Raw genomic sequence first — 20918 nt, forward strand, 5'->3', positions numbered from 1 at the left:
ATGGGGAAATTATCTATTATGTAATCTTGCAATTTTCGTATTTTATTTCCCAGAGTGTTATATCATTTTTAAAGAAAGCATAAAACAAGTCTGGAAACATTTTAATGTAATCACTTTTTTTAAAGTTTATTGAAATTAGGGGAAAATATTTCATATGGGTTGGATCAGAAGATGAAGTCAAAGCTATATATAGCAACACTCTAAATTGTTCCAATAATGATGAAATTCATCATATTAAGAAAATCTTAAATCATATATCTCTAGATGACAGAATCCTAGATGAATTTTCTCACATAGATTATCAATACATTTATAAGGACAAAAAGAAAATACAGCATTTTCATCCAGCTAGTCATTTAACTGTAAGAATTTCACAATATTTTTTTTACAAGAATCTGGACAATTTTATTTTGCTAAAGATTATATGACAGTATTATTTCAATTTTTATGATGTTTGTGCATCATGATCTATTGATACAATTTTTTGGTGGAAAAATTCTGAAGTCAGGTATCTATGTAAAGGTAACAGGGAGGAAATAAATAATACAGAAGTAATGAAGAGATTTTGTATTGATCATTGAAGTTGGTGTTATTAATCTAAAAGTGAAAATGTTTGCAACCATGGTGGAAAGATGATTATTCTTTCTTAAATTATGAACCAAAGTTTCAAAAGCATTTCATTTTGATAATACAATCACAAGAAAATCAGAAGTAATGATAACCTAGAACCTGTTAGAGATGTATTTAAAATCTGTAATCAGTATTTTCAGGTTTATGCGTGACAGTTGATGAGGAGTTGGTTGCATTCAAAAACACCGTACAGACTCGGCGGCGGTCACTGCACAGACCGGACCTCACTCGCGCGCAGCTAGCTCCGCTCCCGCGCAACCATGTCTGACAAACTCGGTATGGCTGAGTTTGAGAAGTTCGATACATCGAAACTGAAGAAAACAGAAATGCAAGAGAAAAATCCACTGCCCTCAAAAGAAACAGCTGAACAGGAGAAACACGCAGGTGAGTCGTACTGAAGCTTGCGCCGCCAGGATGCACTGTAGATTCCGCAAGCATTGCCTTATTTTACTTATTATAGCTGTTTTACTTTGTAAGATGCAAAGAGGTTGGATCAAGTTTAAATGAATGGAGAACTACTGATAACGTAGGCCTCTCCTGCCTCTCCCATCTATCTGCCTGTCTGGCTGACAAGCAAGGAAAAGAATTCGTATGTTGGTGAAGAAGGAAGCTGGGTGGGATGGCAGTGAAATCTAGAGTGAAAAACAAGCTGGTCCAAGGTGTCCTTTGAGATGTAAAATGCAGTTTAATCAGAGTGCCATTTTCTTGTTGTTGGTCAAATGATTTTAATTATTAGAATGCACAATTTTTCAATATGCAAATAAAAAGTTTTAAAACCTGAAAAAAAAAAAAACCCCAAACAAACAAACAAGCAGACAACACTGTACATTTGTTGTATACACAATCTCCAAGACCAGGAAAAATAAAATAAAAATTTCATTTTGCAAAATATAAAATTACATTAAAAATTTTAACAAAGCTTTTTTTTTTTTTTACTATCACTTTAACTTTGTGTAAATAATTCAAATAGTGACTTAAAATTTTCATTGAAATGAAAAATAGAAAGATTTCATTTGACCCAGATGGTAAATGCTAATGATTCTTTTTGTATGGTATAGTAAGGGTTAATTAAGTTAAAAGCACTTGTCAGTAGCAGATTGATAATGATGGCTATTCTACAGCAATACTTTATAGAGCAGGCCCCATTCTGAATACCTGATAAAATGTTTTTGGCTATAAGTACTAAAAATCAACAACAAAAGGTTGATTTTTAGTATTGTTGATTTTTAGTATTCTATCTTTGGTTACCATAAGGCACCCTTCTGGACATAATGTTAAAATACTTCCACATACCTTGTGAAACAACTGAATAATTTAATGCTCTGTATGTGTCTATCGAAGTTATTTTATGGTTAGAAGAAACAAAGACATGCAATCTGTTGAATACATAAACACTGACATACAGTAATAGACTTACTACAAACAATCATATAGTAGCAAATTGTTAACATAATATTGAGCTCTTTAATTGCTTTAAGCACTTCGTGTGGTACAAGACATGCATTATGTCACTTAGCACTATTCAGTTCAGTTCAGTCGCTCAGTCGTGTCGGACTGTGGCATGCCAGGCCTCCCTGTCCATCCCCAACTCCCGGAGTTTACTCAAACCCATGTCCATCGAGTCAGTGATACCATCCAATCACCTTATCCTCCCTTCTCTTCCCACCTTCAACCTTTCCCAGCATCAGGGTCTTTTCCAATGAGTCAGCTCTTCACATCAGGTGGCCAAAGTATTGGAGTTGCAGCTTCAACATCAGTCCTTCTAATGAACATTCAGGACTGATTTCCTTTAGGATGGACTGATTGGATCTCCTTGAAGTCCAAGGGACTCTCAAGAGTCTTCTCCAACACCACAGTTCAAAAGAATCAATTCTTTGGTGATCAGCTTTCTTTATAGTCCAACTCTCACATCCATACATGACTATTGGAAAAACCATAGCCTTGACTAGACGGACCTTTGTTGGCAAAATAATGTCTCTGCTTTTTAATATGCTGTCTAGGTTGGTTATAGCTTTTCTTCCAAGGAGAAAGCACTATTAGCATGCTTATTTTATAGATGAAAAATCAGAATTTTTGTGAAGTGAGATAACTTGGACAAGGCTGACCCTTTTATCCCTTAATCGCTACCCAGAAGAGTAGGATGTCAAGGGAGCGGGAGCAGTGGTCCCTTAGTCATTATGCCTCTTCTATAAACAACATGCAACTTCTAACCAAGCTTCTCCCATAACGGGAGATCAGTGGAGGAAACAACCCCAGCACTTTGTATAGAACATTGCTACACAGGAGGAGGAATTGATTTGTTTGGTTAGAACCTGAGAGTGACTGGGCCATGTGTCATGCATCACGTGTCATGGTGGGTCACACGATCACAAGTTGAGGTCAGGGCTCACACAGAGTGTGTCCTCTTGTCCTGCCTTCTGCTTTTGAAATGCATGTTCAGTAGCACTAAGAGAAGTTGGCTCTAGAGGGGCTGGGCTTGCTGGTCTGCTCTCTGTCCACATGACTGCAATGCAAGCTTGCATGCAGGCAGCAGAATCTATACTAGCTTGGTACTAAGTATTGAGGATGAAGAGGAAACAAACCAAATCCGTTCCTTAATATCAGACATGACTTCTTATCTCACACTTGTGAATACACCTTGGGTGGGCCATTCCTCAAATTACAGTGATTAGGTTCCTGTATGACACATGTTTAGAGGGTATAGTACAAAATAATCAGATAAGAAGGAATAATGAGAACACATGGAAACCTTCTAAAAAGACCATGAATATCAAATGCAAAACTTTGAAATTTCCAAAGAAACTAAAAGAAAGCATCTTTCTGATCTTGGAGCAAGAAGAACTCCTAATATGCAAACAGAAAAAGTCTCTATAAGATTAACACATTTGACTATTTTAAAAAGAAGAGTTCTTGATTATAAAAAGACACTGAAAAAAGTGAAAAGCCACAAATTCTGAGAACATGTTGTCAACATATAACTATTAATATCAGTAGATTATTAGATTATCAGCGTCACAGTAATCCAAGTCTATGCCCCAACCACTAATACTAAAGAAACTAAACAGTTCTATGAAGACCTACAAGACCTTATAGAACTAACACCAAAAAAGATGTCCTTTTTACCATAGGGTGCTGGAATACAAAAGTAGAAAGTCAAGAAATACCTGGAGTAACAGGCAAATTTGGCCTTGGAGTATAGATTGAAGGGCACAGGCTATTAGAGTTTTGCCAAGAGAACACACTGGGAATAGCAAACATCCTCTTCCAACAACACAAGAGATGACTCTACACATGGATATCATCAGATGGTCAATACCAAAATCAGATTGATTAGATTCTTTGCAGCCAAAAATGGAGAAGCTCTATACAGTCAGCAAAGACAAGACCTGGAGCCGACTGTGACACAGATCATCAGTTCCTTATTGCAAAATTCAGACTTAAATCGAAGAAAGTAGGGAAAACCACTAGGTCATTCGGTTATGACTTTAATCAAATCCCTTATGATTATACAGTGGAGGTGATGAATCAAGGGATCTAATCAAGGGATTAGATCTAGGAGACAGAGTGCCTGAAGAACTATGGACAGAGGTTCATAACATTGTACAGGAGGTGGTGACCAAAAACACCCCCAAGAGAAAGAAATGCAAGAAGGTGGTTGTCTGTGGAGACCTTACAAATAGCCAGAAAAGAGGAGAAGCAAAAGACAAAGAAGAAAGGGAAAGAAATAACCAATTGAATGCAGAGTTCCATAGAATAGCAAGGAGAGATAAGATAACCTTCTTAAGTGAACAATGGAAAGATAGAGAAAAACAATAGAATGGGAAAGACTAGAGATCTCTTCAAGAAAAGTGGATATACCAGGAGAACATTTCATGTACAGATGGGCTCAATAAAGAATAGAAATGGCAAGGACCTAAAAGACATCCTTGAGTGTGAAGTCAAGTGGGCCATAGCAAGCATTACTATGATCAAAGCTAGAGGAGTTGTTGGAATTCTAATTAAGCTATTTCAAATCCTAAAAGATGATGCTGTTAAAGTGCTGCACTGACTATGTCAGCAAATTTAAAAAACTCAGCAGCAGCCACAGGACTGAAAAAGGTCAGTTTTCATTCCAATTCCCAAGAAAGGGAATGCCAAAGAATGTTCAAACTACCATACAATTGCATTCATTTCACATGATAGCAAGGTGATGCTCAAAATCCTTCAAGTTAGGCTTCAACAGTATGTGAAATGAGAACTTCCAGATGTATAAGCTGGATTTAGAAAAGGCAGAGAAATCAGAGATCAAATTGCCAACATCTGCTGGATCATAGAAAAAGCAAGGGAATTCCAGAAAAACATCTACTTCTGCTCTATTAACTACACTAAAGCCTTTGACTGTGTGGATCACAGAAAACTGTGGAAAAAATCTTAAAATGATGGTAATACCAGACCAGCTTACCTGTCTCCTGAGAAACTTGTATGCAGGTCAAGTAGCAACAGTTAGAACTGGACATGGAGCAACAAACTGGTTCAAAATTGGGAAAGGAGTACATCAAGGTTGTATACTGTCATGCTGCTTACTTAGCTTATATGCAAAGTGTTGTTGTTTTCAGTCACCCAGTTAATTATGTCAATTCTTTGCGATCCCATGAACTGCAGTACTCCAGGCCACTCTGTCCTTCACCATCTCCTGAAATTTGCCCAAGTTCATGTCCATTGCCTCAGTGATGCCATCCAGCCATCTCATCCTCTGATGCCCTCTTCTCCTTCTGCCCTCAATCTTTCCCAGCATCAGGGTCTTATCCAATGAGTCAGCTGTTCACATCAGATGACCAGCATACTAGAGCTTCAGCTTCAGCACCAGTCCTTCCAATGAGTATTCAGGGTTGATTTCCTTTAAGATTGACAGGTTTGATCTTCTTGCTGTTCAGGGGACTCTCAGGAGTCTTCTTCAACACCACAGTTCAAAGGCATCAATTCTTTGATTTTCTACTTTCTTTATGGTCCAGGTCTCAAAACCGTATGTGACCACTGGGAAGGACATAGCCTTGACTATACGTACCTTTGTTGGCAGAGTAATGTCTATGCTCTTTTACACACTGCCTAGATTTATCATAGCTTTCCTGCCAAGAAGGAGTTGTCTTCTGATTTCATGGTTGCAATCACCAACCATCTGCAGTGATTTTAGAGCCTAAGAAGAAGAAATCTGTCACTTCTTCCGTATTTTCCCCTTCTGTTTGCCATGAAGTAATGGGGCCAGATGCTGTTATCTTAGTTGTTGTTTGTTTTTTTTTTTTTAATATTTAGTTAAGTCAGCTCTTTTGCTCTCCTCCTTCACCCTCATCTAAGGGTTCTTTAGTTCCCTCTGCTTTCTGCAGTTAGAGTGATATCGTCCACATATCTGATGTTGTTGATGTTTTTCCTGCCTATCTTGATTCCAGCTTGTAACTCATCCAGCCCAGCATTTCTCGTGATGTGCTCAGTGTATAGGTTAAATAAACAGGATGACAATAGACAGTGCTGTCGTACTCCTTTCTCAATCCTAAGGGTTCTCAATCCTTTCTCAATCATGCAGGGTTCTAACTGTTTCTTCTAACATGCAGAGTACATAGTGGGAAATGCTGGGCTGAATGACTCACAAGCTGGAATCAAGATTGCTGGGAGAAATGTCAACAAGCTCAGATATGCAGATGATACCATTCCAATGGCAGAAAGTGAAGAAGAACTAAAGAACGTCTTGATGGGGGGGAAAGAGGAAGTGAAAAAGCTGGCTTAAAACTCAACATTCAAAAAATGAAAATCATGGCATGCAGTCCCATCACTTCATCACAAATAGATGGGGAAAAAGTGGAAACAATGACAGATTTTATTTTCTTGGCTTCTAAAATCACTATGGATGGTGATTGTAGCCACAAAATGAAAAGACACTTTCTCCTTGGAAGAACAATTTGGCAATGACATTCCCTATAACCTAGCAACTCTTTTTCTAAGCATATCCAAAATGAACTTTTATACATGTGCACATGGAGAGTTGCACAAGAATTCCTGAGCAAAGACTTTTTTAATAGCAAAAAGAGAGAAAAACCCTCAAATGCCCATCATGTATAAATAAGTAAATAAACTGTAATATAGCCAGGAAATGGAATGATAAATTATACGAATGAAGTTATATGAATGAGTTTTAGCAATTCCATTTCCAGTGAAAATAAGTCTTGGATGATTTCAACCTTTATGATTTCCACTTTATAAAATTTAAAGTAAACCTAGAATAAACAAACAAACAAACAAAAAAACACCATGAACACAAATTCATCTTTTACCAGAGAAATTCAATTCAAATATCAGGCACTTTCTCCAGTTTTTAATAAAATTAATCCCTGAATCCCATTTAGTCTTTCATCCTTTTTACATAAATTCCTTCAACAAAGAAGCCAGTGGGAGGAAAGGTGAATTGTACCTGAACAAATTTTTATCTTTTAAGCTATACCATCTCCCACCACAGAATATTCATTAGTGTTTGACATATCCTGCTTCATGGATGCATTTTTTAATTATCTAAAATAATAGTAATTTCCTTGGAGAAGGAAATGGCAACCCACTCCAGTGTTCTTGCCTGAAGAATCCCATGGACGGAGAAGCCTGGTGGGCTGCAGTCCATGGGGTCGCACAGAGTCGGACACGACTGAAGCGACTTAGCAGCAGCAGCAAAAATGAAATTAAAGACAAATACAAAGACAGTACAAACCCAGCCCAGCAGAACCCTCGCTTATTAAAACTTCCAATAGTTTTGTCGTCTTCTTTACCTTTACAGATTTTCTTCCATGTGACCATCTTTTCTATACATGTTTCCAAATGTTTGCCATTTACAATGAATGTTAGTGTCATTCATGTGAAAGAAATGTTAACCATCAAATAAGCTTGGGCTATGATATATGAGAAATAGAGCAGACAGATATTCCAATTATCTCCTTCATACTCAAAGTTTCACTGCTGAAAACTGACTTTGCACGTAACCCCATAAACGTCCTATGTGTCAGTGAGCTCTCATCCAGCAATTTCTGGGCAGGAGTGGACCTTTGACTTATGCTAGGTTAGTACTCTCTGGAGACAGTGAGAGTTTGGGCTACTTAAGCTATGATGAAAGTTAGATGGCATGCATTCTGACATGGAGTCACCCTTTCCAAAACAAACATGCACAATCAGGATGATCAGAGTTAACAGAAAAAGCCTTTCTGCAGAGAAACAGGAGAACGAAACAGATACACAATGTGGAAAAGACAGCTCCACCAGTGACGGCAGAAACAGTCTGTTTTTTATTTTTCAGTTGTATCTTTAGATGGCAAATTTTGTTTCTGATGATATTGCCTTTAACACCTTTTCAATCCCATTTTATTTGGGCTAACTTAGAAGGCAATGGCACCCCACTCCAGTACCCTTGCCTAGAAAATCCCATGGACAGAGGAACCTGGTAGGCTGTGGTCCATGGGCTCGTGAACAGTCGGACATGACTGAGCGACTTCACTTTCACTTTTCAGTTTCATGTATTGGAGAAGGAAATGGCAACCCACTCCAGTGTTCTTGCCTGGAGAATCCCAGGGACAGGGGAGCCTGGTGGCTACCGTCTATGGGGTCGCACAGAGTTGGACATGACTGTTAGCAGCAGTAGCATGTGACAAAGTATGGTGCCAAAGACAGGGGATTCAAGACATCTACTGGTTACAAGGCTTCTCAAAGTCTTATGTATGATAATGTGCTTTGTTTATCCCTAATATTTGGGGCACAGCATCACAGACTTCTGTGATCTTTCTTTTCGGCCAACCTAGAACTCAACATAAAAACCACTGATCTAACTAACTGACCCTCAGTCCATGCTCATACATTGTCCTCAATGCAAAGTGTATGCACTGAGGCTACAATACGAATGCAATAAGGCTGAGAATTCCCAACCTCAACTTCTTGTAACTTATCACTGAACACTTATGAATATCCAGAAACATATGTAAACAAACAACAATATTGAATGGTAGGATTGACCATATAGTGCCAGAATCTCCAAGAAATTTACACTCGAACTACAGTAAAGGGGGCAATGCAAACATGTAAGGTGGATTTTTTTTTTTTTTTTTAAGATGCTGCCTGCAAGCCCAATTGAAAGTTTTTAGAAGATATTGTCTTAGGTGTACTTCCGCTGCTAAGTCGCTTCAGTCGTGTCTGACTCTGTGCGACCCCATAGACGGAAGCCAACCAGGCTCCCCCGTCCCTGGGATTCTCCAGGCAAGAACACTGGTGTGGGTTGCCATTTCCTTCTCCACTAGCAGAAACCAAACTCAAGCATCTAAGAATATATATTATTAAGAAAAATATTTGGCAATCTGTTTAATCATAAAGGCTCTTTGGCAGGCAGAGACAGTCAGAGAGCTGGGAAGAAGTGTAGGTGCATTATCATCCAGAAAATATACAAGTAGACCTCATTTTGTTGCATTTTTTCACAAATTGAAGGTTTGAGGCAACACTGCATCAAACAAGTCTATTGGCACCATTTTCCCAACAGCATTAGCTCATTCCATGTCTCAGTGTTGCATTTTGGTAATTCCTTAACTTTTTCATTGTTATTACATATGTTATGGTGATCTGTAACTAGTGATCTTCGATGTTACTATTGTGATCGTTTTGTAACTGCATTGCTCCACTGACTGAGTCTTTCCCCATCTCCCTCCTCCTTAGGCCTACCTTTTCCCTAAAACACAGAAATATTAGAATTAGGCCAGTTAATAACCCTACAATGGCTTCTAAGTTTTCAAGTGAAAGGAGAGTTGCATGTCTCTCACTTTAAATCAAAAACGAGGAATGATTAAGCTTAGTGAGGAAGGCATGTCAAAAGTCAAGATAGGTTGAAAGGTAGGCATTTTGCACTGAACAGCCAAGTTGTGAACGTGAAGGAAATTTTCCTGAAGGAAATTGAAAGTGATACTCTAGTGAACATATGAATGATAAGAGAGCAAAGCAGCATTGTCACTGATATGGAGAAACCTGACCTGGAGCCAGACATCCTGGAATGTGAAGTCAAGTGGGCCTTAGAAAGCAAAACTATGAACAAAGCTAGTGGAGGTGATAGAATTCCAGTTGAGCTATTCCAAATCCTAAAAGATGATGCTGTGAAAGTGCTGCACTCAATATGCCAGCAAATTGGGAAAACTCAGCAGTGGCCACAGGACTGGAAAAGGTCAGTTTGCATTCCAGTCCCAAAGAAAGGCAATGCCAAAGAATGCTCAAACTACTGCACAATTGCACTCATCTCACACGCTAGTAAAGTAATGCTCAAAATTCTCCAAGCCAGGCTTCAGCAATATGTGAACCGTGAACTTCCTGACGTTCAAGCTGGTTTTAGAAACAGCAGAGGAACCAGAGATCAAATTGCCAACATCCACTGGATCATGGAAAAAGCAAGAGAGTTCCAGAAAAGCATCTATTTCTGCTTTATTGACTATGCCAAAGACTTTGACTGTGTGGATCACAATCAACTGTGGAAAATTCTGAAAGAGATGGGAATACCAGACCACCTGATCTGCTTCTTGAGAAATCTGTATGCAGGTCAGGAAGCAACAGTTAGAACTGCACATGGAACAACAGACTGGTTCCAAATAGGAAAAGGAGTTCGTCAAGGCTGTATATTGTCACCCTGCTTATTTAACTGATATGCAGAGTACATCATGAGAAACACTAGACTGGAAGAAACACAAGTGGAATCAAGATTGCTGGGAGAAATATAAATAACCTGAGATATGCAGATGACACCACCCTTATGGCAGAAAGTGAAGAGGAGCTCAAAAGCCTCTTGATGCAAGTGAAAGTGGAGAGTGAAAAAGTTGGCTTAAAGCTCAACATTCAGAAAATGAAGATCATGGCATCTGGTCCCATCACTTCATGGGAAATAGATGGGGAAACAGTGGAAACAGTGTCAGACTTTATTTTGGGGGGCTCCAAAATCACTGCAGATGGTGACTGCAGCCATGAAATTAAAAAACGCTTACTCCTTGGAAGGAAAGTTATGACCAACCGAGATAGCATATTCAAAAGCAGAGACATTACTTTGCCAACAAAGGTCCATCTAGTCAAGGCTATGATTTTTCCTCTGTTCATGTATGGATGTGAGAGTTGGACTGTGAAGAAGGCTGAGCGCCGAAAAATTGATGCTTTTGAACTGTGGTGTTGGAGAAGACGCTTGAGAGTCCCTTGGACTGCAAGGAGATCCAACCAGTCCATTTTGAAGGAGATCAGCCCTGGGATTTCTTTGGAAGGAATGATGCTAAAGCTGAAACTCCAGTACTTTGGCCACCTCATGCGAAGAGTTGACTCATTGGAAAAGACTCTGATGCTGGGAGGGATTGGGGGCAGGAGGAGAAGGGGCCGACAGAGGATGAGATGGCTGGATGGCATCACTGACTCAATGGATGTGAGTCTGGGTGAACTCCGGGAGTTGGTGATGGACAGGGAGGTCTGGCGTGCTGCGATTCATGGGATCGCAGAGTCAGACACGACTGAGCGACTGATCTGATCTGGTATTATCTTAATGGTCTGGATAGAAATTCAAACCAGCCATAACATTTCCTTCAGTCAAAGCCCAATTCAGAGCAAGGCCCTAACTCTCTTCAATTCTATGAAAGCTGAGGGAGGTGGGGAGGCTGGAGAAGAAAAGTGTGAAGTTATCAGAGGTTGGTTCATGAGGTTTAAAGAAAGAAGCTATCTCCACAACAGAAGAGGACAAAGTGAAGCTGCAAGTGCTGATGTGGAAGCTGCAGCAACATATCCAGAGGATTTAATGAAGATAATGAAGGCGGCCACACTGAATGTAGGTGAGACAGTGTAGATGAAACAGGGTTATATGAGAGGAAGAGGCCATCCAGGACTTCCATAACTAGAGAGGAGAAGTCAATGCCTGGCTTCCAAGTGTTAAAAGGCAGGTTGACTCTCTTGTTGGAGACAGATACAGCTGGTGATTTTTAGTTGAAGTCAATACTCATACACCATTCAAAAAATCCTAGAGCCCTTAAGAATTATGTTTTTCTGCCTGTGCTCTCTAAAAGGATAAAAATTCCTGAAGGCAATACATCTGCATGCAACATGGCTTACTGAGTATTTTAAATACACACTATTGAGACCTAGTGCTCAGGAAAAAAGATACTTTTCAAAATACTACTGCTCACTGACAATGCACCTGGCCATCTAAGACCTCTGGTAGAGACAGTGAGTTGAGTGTTCTTTTCATATTTGCTAACATATCATTAACAAGAGTTTGGAATAAGTTGATTCTAAGCACCAAGGATGATATTGATGGGTTCAAGATTTCAGTGGAAGAATCAAACACAGATGTGCTAGAAATAGGAAGAGAATTAGAATTACAAGTGGAGTCTGAAGATGTGATTGAATTGCTGGAATATCATGGTGAAACCTTCAACTAAGGAATTGATAAAGAGTTCCTTTTAATGGATAAGTAAAGAAATTTGATTCTTGAGATGGAATCTACTCCTGGTGAAGATATTGACAAGATTGTAGAAGTGAGAACAAAGGAATTATTATATAAACTTAGTTGATACAGCAGCTGCAGGATTGGTGGTACTGTGGGTAAAGGGCTATCAAAGAGCACTGCTGAGAAAGTGCTCATGAAAGGTGGAGTCAGCTGATGTAATAAAATTCTTTGTTCTCTTAAGAAATTGTTACATCCACTGCAGGCTTCAGCACTACCACCCTGGTTAGTCAGCAGCCATGAACATCAAGGCAAGACTCTCCACCAGCAAAAGGATTACGATTCTCTGGAGGTTCAGATGATGGTTAGCATGTTTTTAGTACTGTGTATTTTTTATTAAAGTATGTAAATAGATACTTAAAACAACTTTATTGCATACTTAGTAGACTACAGAATAATGTAAGCATAACTTCTATATGCATTGGAAACCAAAAAAAAACCCATGTGACTTGTTTTATTGTGATATTTACTTTATTGTGGTAGTCTGGAACTGAACCTTTGATATCTCCAATGTATGCCTTTAATCTTCACAAACATGATTGCTATAGGTAAAACAATGGCGAGAAGAATGCCAGAAGCAGTGCACTGTGCATCCTTCTATTCAAAATATCTAAGGGCCATATCTAAATCCCAAATAGATTCAGGGGATTAGATCCGATAGACTAAGAGTCTGAAGAACTATGGACAGAGGTTTGTGATATTGTACAGTGATCATGACCATCCCCAAGAAAAATACAAAAAGGCAAAATTGTTGTCTGAGAAGGCCTTACAAATAGCCAAGAATAGAAGAGAAGTGAAAAGCAAAGGAGAAAAGGAAAGGTATACCCATTTGAATGCAGAGTTCCAAAGAATAACAAGGAGAGATTAAAAGGCCTTCCTCAGTGATCAATGCAAAGAAATAGTAGAAAACAATAGAATGGGAAAGACTAGAGATTCCTTCAAGAAAATTAGAGATACCAAAGGAACATTTCAAGCAAAGATGGGCTCAATAAAGGACAGAAATGGTATGGACCTAACAGAAGCAGAAGATATTAAGAAGAGGTGGCAAGAACACACAGAAGAACTACAGAAAAAAAAATTTTAATGATCAAGATGACCATGATGGTGTGATCACTCACCTAGAGCCAGACATCCTGGGATGTGAAGTCAAGAGAACGTTAGGAAGTATCACTATGAACAAAGCTAGTAGAGGTGATGGAATTCCAGTTGAGCTATTTCAAATCCTGAAAGATGATGCTGCGAAAGTGCTGCACTCAATATGCCAGCAAATTTGCAAAACTCAGCAGTGGCCACAGGACTGGGAAAGGTCAGTTTTCATTCCAATCCCAAAGAAAGTCAATGCCAAAGAATGTTCAAACTACCACACAATTGCACTCGTCTCACACGCTAGCAAAGTAATGCTCAAAATTCTCCAAGCCAGTCTTCAATAGTACGTGAATTGTGAAATTTCAGATGTTCAAATTGGATTTGGAAAAGGTAGAGCAACCAGAGATCAAATTGCCAACATCCATTGGATCATGGAAAAAGCAAGAGAGTTCCAGAAAAACATCTACTTCTGCTTTATTGACTACGCCAAAGCCTTTGACTGCATGGATCACAACAAACTGTGAATTTTGTCACAACAAAATTCTTCAAGAAATAGAAATACCAGACCACCTGACCTGCCGTCTGAGAAATCTGTATGCAGGTCAAGAAGCAACAGTTAGAACTGGACATGAAACAACAGACTGGTTCCAAACTGGGAAAGGAGTATGTCAAAGCTGTATATTGTCACCCTGCTTATTTAAGTTATATGCAGAGTGTATCATGAGAAATGCTGGGCTGGATGAAGCACAAGCTGGAATCAAGATTGTCAGGAGAAATATCAATAACCTCAGATAAGCAAATGACACCACCCTTATGGCAGAAAGTGAAAAAGAATTAAAGAGTCTCTTGATGAAAATGAGAGAGAAGAGTGAAAAAGTTGACTTAAAACACAACATTCAGAAAACTAAGATCATGGCATCAGGTTTGATCACTCATGCCAAATAGAAGGAGAAACAATGGAAACAGTGAAAGACTTTGACTTAAAGGTAGTTAATGTACTCTCAGCATGTGAACTCTAAAAAGCCAAATTCAGATAAAAAATAAGGGGGGAATCCTGAGCAAAGTCACCAGAGACTGCATACTGTAGGCAAAGCAGACTTCAAAATATTGGCTCCCCAAAATCAATAGACAAAGTGATCCTAAACTACAAACCTCAGAAAGGGTGGGATATGCATTGTTATCCAGAGTTGCTATGATATTTTACCCACAATTTCCAGTTTTCAATAAAAAATTACAGTGAGACATGTAAAGAAATAGGAAATTGTGAGCTATACATAAAAAATAAAGCAAGCCCTCTAATCTGCCTTTGAGGAGGCCAGGATTTTGGATTTAACAGATGAAGTCTTAAAAACAGCTATTATAAAACATCAAGGAATTAAAGAGAACTATGTTTACAAAAAGGTTATGAAAACAGTAACTGAAGAATAAAGAATGCCAATAAAGAAATAGCAATTATAAAGGTGCATGCATGCTCAGTCACTCAGTTATGTCTCTGACTCTCTGTGACCTCCTGGACTGTACCCACCAGACTCCCCTGTCCAAGGAATTTTCTAGGCAAGAACACTGGAGTGGTTTGACATTTTCTATGCTAAGGGATCTTCCCAACCCAGGGATCTAACCCATATCACTGTACTACCTGGGAAGCTCAATTATAAAAGTAACCAAATATAAATTCTGGGGTTGAACAGTATGACAGAAGTTTAAAATTTGCTAGAGGGTATCAATAGTTGGTTTGAGGAGTTGACAGAAGACAGTACTGCTGACCTTGCAGAAATGTAAAGGATTGTAAGGGAATACCATGAACAGCTGTATGCTGACATATTACATAGCAAAGATAAATGGAAAACAGTTACCATTCAGCTCCTGCCTATGCCACTGCAAGATTCTGGGCAAATAGCATCGAGTACTTTGCTTTGGCAGCACTCAGCCTATGAGATGGGAACACTAGGATAGGTGGGTCTGACTGGGCTTAGTAATCAACACAGAAAAAGTTACACTTTGAAAATGTGGGTGATTATGTGTATTACAGGAGGCTATAATTTTTATTTTAATTTGATTTGACTAAAATCAAGTTTCTTTTCAATTGCGAGTGGTGTTGTATTAAGGAGATAGATCCAATCAGAGAAGCTTACCATTTTATTTGTTAATTCAAGATGGAGCAGAAAGTGAGATCAATTACTACTGAAGCACTGAAAGCTATAAGCAAGAAGAAAAGGTTACAAGATGACGAAACCCTTGGGATTCAAAGAGATGAACTATCCTGTAATTAATAGTAAACCAGATTCACTTTACGCAAAACAGTTGAAAATTGTTCTAGTATGAAGTTGGGTCTTCCCAGCTGGTTCAGTGAGTAAGGAAACCACCTGCAATGCAGGAGACAAAGGAGACTGGAGTTCAATCCCTGGGTCAGGAAGATCCCCTGGAGGAGGGCATGGCAGCCCACTCCCGTATTCTTGCCTGGAGAATCCCATGGACAGAGGAGCCTGGTGGGCTATAGTCCGTTAGGGTTGCAAAGAGTCAGATACGACTGAAGAGACTGAGCATGTACATGCACACTGGTGCTGCTATGTCGCTTCAGTCGTGTCCGACTCTATGCAATCCCAGAGACAGCAGCCCACCAGGCTTCCCTGTCCCTGGGATTCTCCAGGCAAGAACACTGGAGTGGGGTGCCATTTCCTTCTCCAATGCATGAAAGTGAAAAGTGAAAGTGAAGTCGCTCGGTCATGCCCAACTCTTCGCAACCCCATGGACTGCAGCCACACCAGTATGAACCTAAGCTGAATATCAATTTTCACATTAATTTCCCCATTAGCTATTATTTTTTTTCCAGCGTGATACAGCTATATACTATGAGGAAATGTTAAGTGAACTCAGCCTGAGTATAGCTCACACTGTATTTGTCCAAGAAAAAGTGTGTGCATGTGCATGCTCAGTCGCTCAGCTAGTGTCCAACTCTTTGTGACCCATGGACTATTTCCCTCCAGGATCCTCTGTCCATTGGATTTCCCAGGCAAGAATACTTGTGTGGATTACCATTTCTTACTCCTGGAGATCTTCCGGACTCTGGGATTGAACCCACATCTCCTGCATCTCCTCACCTGCATTGGCATGCATATTCTTTACCACTGGGCCACCTGGGAAGCCCCATTTTAATTCTACTGCCAAACTTCTTGACTGGAAGTTCAGGACGTGTGGATAACATATTAATTTTAAGTTAGATTGTGGAAAGTTCACCTAACTGGACATGATGGGTCTAACCTCTTTAGAAATCTAAACTATAAAACAGAAAAAGTTGAAGATAGAATGATAGTTATGCTAAAATCACTTTCTAAATGAAACTCTAAATTTGTCTTCCTAAAAATTTGCATCAAATGAAGAGCTGTTTCTTAAATTGATATGTTACAAACTTCTTATACACTGAGCTTTTATTATAAACGTTTGCTACTAGGAAAGAAAAAAGGAAAGAAAGTCGCTATGGGGAGAATTTGCATAATTTTATTTTTTCCTTCCTTTTATGAGATTTGAGTTTCTATAATTATCCTAAAGAATAAATTTTTAAAATTTAGGGTGGAGAGCTAAACAAAATCACCTTTTAAAGCAATAAAATAAAATGATCTCTAATTCAATAAAACTAGAATATTGAAAGATGAAAATTGAAGATTTGTCCTCTGTGACCTTTCATGATATTTAGGTGACTGGCTTTTTAGATCAAGCAATCAACATACTAATTAAAACTACATTTTTGTGAATGTCAAAACAGTCATCTGCATTTCCAATGTTATAAGTGTTATAATGTTATAACTGTGTGAAATTAAAAGAAAAGGAAAGATTGTATATCTATGAGATTATGGATGTATAATAAAATTATCTCAAGGACTACATATTCAAGAAAAAGATTTGCAATCCAGTGTATGTGGGTCAGCTGGATGGTGTCCCCAGTCTGCAGATACAGGTATTCCTCGGAGTCTGTGGAGGACTAGTCCCAGGACAGACCCCACCTCCACTCCTGTGGATTCCCAAGCCCGCCTGTACTCGCGATCCTCATGTACATGGATGGCATGGTGCAGTCTGCCCTGCACACCTGCAAATTCAACCAACAGCCAGCGGAAATGCAGGGTCCACTTTCCCTCAGCACCTCCTGGGCCTGAAAGCACTGGTCACCCACACAGCAGCAGAGAACTTAAATCAGAACCAAGGGAGCATTGAGCTAGAGTGAAGCTTCTCAGAGGCCCATCCGAGGGCCCGTTACACCTTCCCCAGAGACCTGTGCAGAAGCTGGCAGGGTTGGCCCTGGAATTTGTAAGCCAGGCACCAGATAGTGCCTGGTGGAGGCAGGTCGCCACGAGGTTTCTATGGGTCTTGTTGCAACCTTGAAAGGCAGAGGGTGTATTTGTCTCCTGTCCAGGCTAATAAGATGAAGTAGGTTTCTTTGGACCTTTTATGAAATGGAGATTTCTGAAGTTCAAAGTTGCTTGGCTGTGACACAGATGCTTGGCAGATGCAGTAAGTTCCTGGGAAGCTGGGCAGGCCAGTGTCACTCGTCCAGACTCAGGGGAAGTGGTGGACACATGAGTGTGTGTGTGTGTATATATCTTTATTCTTTATATATATATGCGTGTATGGATTGCTGATCCTGCCACAGCGCCAGTTGTCTTGCTGTTTACACTGTTTGCCTGATAGCTCAGTTGGTAAAGATTCCACCTGCAATGCAGGAGACCCTGGTTCAATTCCTGGGTCTGGAAGATCCCCTGGAGAAGAGGTAGGCTACCCACTCCAGGATTCTTGGGTTTCCCTTGTACCTCAGCCGGTAAAGAATCCTCCTGCAATGTGGGAGACCTGGGTTCGATCCCTGGGTTGGGAAGATCCCTTGGAGAAGGGAAAGGCTGCCCACTCCAGTATTCTGGCCTGGAGAATTCCATTGGCTGTATAGTCCATGGGGTCGCAAAGAGTCAGACATGACTGAGCGACTTTCACTTCCACTTTCATACTGTTTGCACTGTTCGTTGAACCCAGGATAGGCAAAGCGCAAGCTAAGAGGCTGGAAGGAGACTCCAGGAATTGTAGGAGCTACATACATGTTTATTCTCTTCTGGCAACAGCCATAGCATAACCTAACAGAACACAACCTCTCTCCTGGCTGGCACAACAGCCACAACAGTATTCTCTCCTGCCTGATGCAGCAGCTGCAACAGTAGACACGCTATATTCCCTCCTCTCACGGCTGACCCACCGGCCACAGCCATGACACAGCAGTCATTCCTGCTGCTTTACAAGTGGAGCTCATGCATTTCAACCACACAAAACCCATGACCAGGTAAGTACCTCTTGACATGTTTGTGCAGTGCTATAAGTGACCTCAGCTGTTACATAGCCATCATTTACAAAACGTGGGGTGAGAGAGCTGACCACTCCATCTTGGGTAACTTGCTCTCCCCACACTCCACCCCTTCAGGGTCTCTCACTTCACATTCTATGCAGTCCATCTTCTGTGATATTTCCTCGGAGAGTGACACTGACCCTTGGATTTGCATCTTGTAACAGCAATAGCTATAACCACAAGCAGTTACATCCCCAATACAGAGCAGAAACCAATGCTAGGTATCACCTGGAACACATGTTGCAGCCTTTGCCCTCATGGGGCTAGAAGAGCCCCCACTGCATGTGGAGTGCCTTTATCTTCCAAGACCAAGTCCAGCCCACTGTCTGTCCTTGTGAGATTGCAGGAAAGCCTCCACAGGGGAAACCCCACTCCAGCGGAGTTTTATTAAAGATCCACAAAAACCCCCACAGGAGCCAGGACCACCCCTTCAAGGAAGGGATCTTTTGCAGTGTTCATAGTCCACCCACATGACAATATTTCTAAATCTGAAGACACAGCCTTTACAATACACTGTCTAAACCTACATCATAAGACACAGCCTTTATAGTATCAGTTCAGTTCAGTTCAGTCGCTCAGTCGTGTCTGACCCTTTGTGACCCCATGAATCACAGCACGCCAGGCCTCCCTGTCCATCACCAACTCACGGAGTTCACTCAGATTCACGTCCATCGAGTCAGTGATGCCATCCAGCCATCTCATCCTCTGTCGGCCCCTTCTCCTCCTGCCCCCAATCCCTCCCAGCATCAGAGTCTTTTCCAATGAGTCAACCCTTTGCATGAGGTGCCAAAGTACTGGAGTTTCAGCTTTAGCATCATTCCTTCCAAAGAAATCCCAGGGCTGATCTCCTTCAGAATGGACTGGTTGGATCTCCTTGCAGTCCAAGGGACTCTCAAGAGTCTTCTCCAACACCACAGTTCAAAAGCATCAATTCTTTGGCGCTCAGCCTTCTTCACAGTCCAACTCTCACATCCATACTTGACCACAGGAAAAACCATAGCCTTAACTAGATGACCCTTTATTGCCAAAGTAATATCTCTGCTTTTGAATATGCTGTCTACGTTGGTCATAACTTTCCTTCCAAGGAGTAAACGTCTTATAATTTCATGGCTGTAGTCACCATCTGCAGTGATTTTGGAGCCCAGAAAAATAAAGTCTGACACTGTTTCCACTGTTTCCCCATCTATTTCCCATGAAGTGATGGGACCAGATGCCATGATCTTCATTTTCTGAATGTTGAGCTTTAAGCCAACTTTTTCACTCTCCACTTTCACCTTCACCAAGAGGCTCTTTAGTTCCTCTTCACTTTCTGCCATAAGGGTGGTGTCATCTGCATATCTGAGGTTATTGATATTTCTCCCAGCAATCTTGATTCCAGCTTGTGTTTCTTCCAGTCCAGCGTTTCTCATGATGCACTCTGCATAGAAGTTAAATAAGCAGGGTGACAATATACAGCCTTGATGTACTCCTTTTCCTATTTGGAACCAGTCTGTTGTTCCATGTCCAGTTCTAACTATTGCTTCCTGACCTGCATACAGATTTCTCAAGAGGCAGATCAGGTGGTCTGGTATTCCCATCTCTTTCAGAATTTTCCACAGTTTATTGTGATTCACATAGTCAATAAAGCAGAAATAGTTGCTTTTCTGGAACTCTTTTCCTTTTTCCATGATCCAGCAGATGTTGGCAATTTGATCTCTGGTTCCTCTGCCTTTTCTAAAACCAGCTTGAACATCAGGAAGTTCACGGTTCACATATTTGCTGAAGCCTGGCTTGGAGAAATTTGAGCATTACTTTACTAGCATGTGAGATGAGTGCAATAGTGCGGAAGACCTTTGCACAAATCAGCCTATATTTGCATCCATGTAACCCAAGTGGGACCCCTGCCAGCGTGGGCCCCCTTCGGGGTCTTCATACTTTCAAAATGGTGACTCACATGCCCTCCTCTACTTCTCTCAATAAGGACCTGTAAACCCCCACAGGTCCCAGGCCCACCACTGTGCCAGTCACAAAAGCCAAGCTACCAAGTTTCCCCTTGCCTTTGCCAAAACTGTTTACACGAGGCGACCGACCCCACCTGAAGATATGGTCGATGTGAACTCAGTCACAATGGGGGCCCCTTGAGGATGCGCCCCTGGGTCATAGGCTGCTCTTGCTTCTCTTTCTGCTGTACAACAGGCCTCGCTGCCAAGCGGGGACCTGAAGTCTCATAACGTTCATCATCACCGTCACTTACCACCTCGCTGTCAGAGATGCTGAGTTCTTCAAAGCCACAGGATCCTGGCTCTAACGCCAGTATTCGTTGCTCTGGTTCTTCCAAGT

At 40.6% G+C, this 20918-nt stretch overlaps 1 protein-coding gene and 1 pseudogene across 1 annotated transcript; both read left to right on the top strand.

Moving 5' to 3' along the window:
- Window positions 1-890: 890 nt before the first annotated feature.
- On the top strand, window positions 891-1028 carry LOC102284203 (thymosin beta-4). Its single transcript, XM_005890680.2, has one exon. The coding sequence runs from the start codon at window positions 891-893 to the stop codon at window positions 1026-1028; it is 138 nt and encodes a 45-aa protein (XP_005890742.2).
- An 8366-nt stretch (window positions 1029-9394) lies between these two features.
- On the top strand, window positions 9395-12445 carry LOC106700610 (tigger transposable element-derived protein 1-like; annotated as a pseudogene).
- The last annotated feature ends 8473 nt before the right edge of the window (window positions 12446-20918 follow it).

Source organism: Bos mutus, chromosome 21 (genome assembly GCF_027580195.1).
Source record: "Bos mutus isolate GX-2022 chromosome 21, NWIPB_WYAK_1.1, whole genome shotgun sequence".
Lineage (NCBI taxonomy): Eukaryota > Metazoa > Chordata > Mammalia > Artiodactyla > Bovidae > Bos > Bos mutus.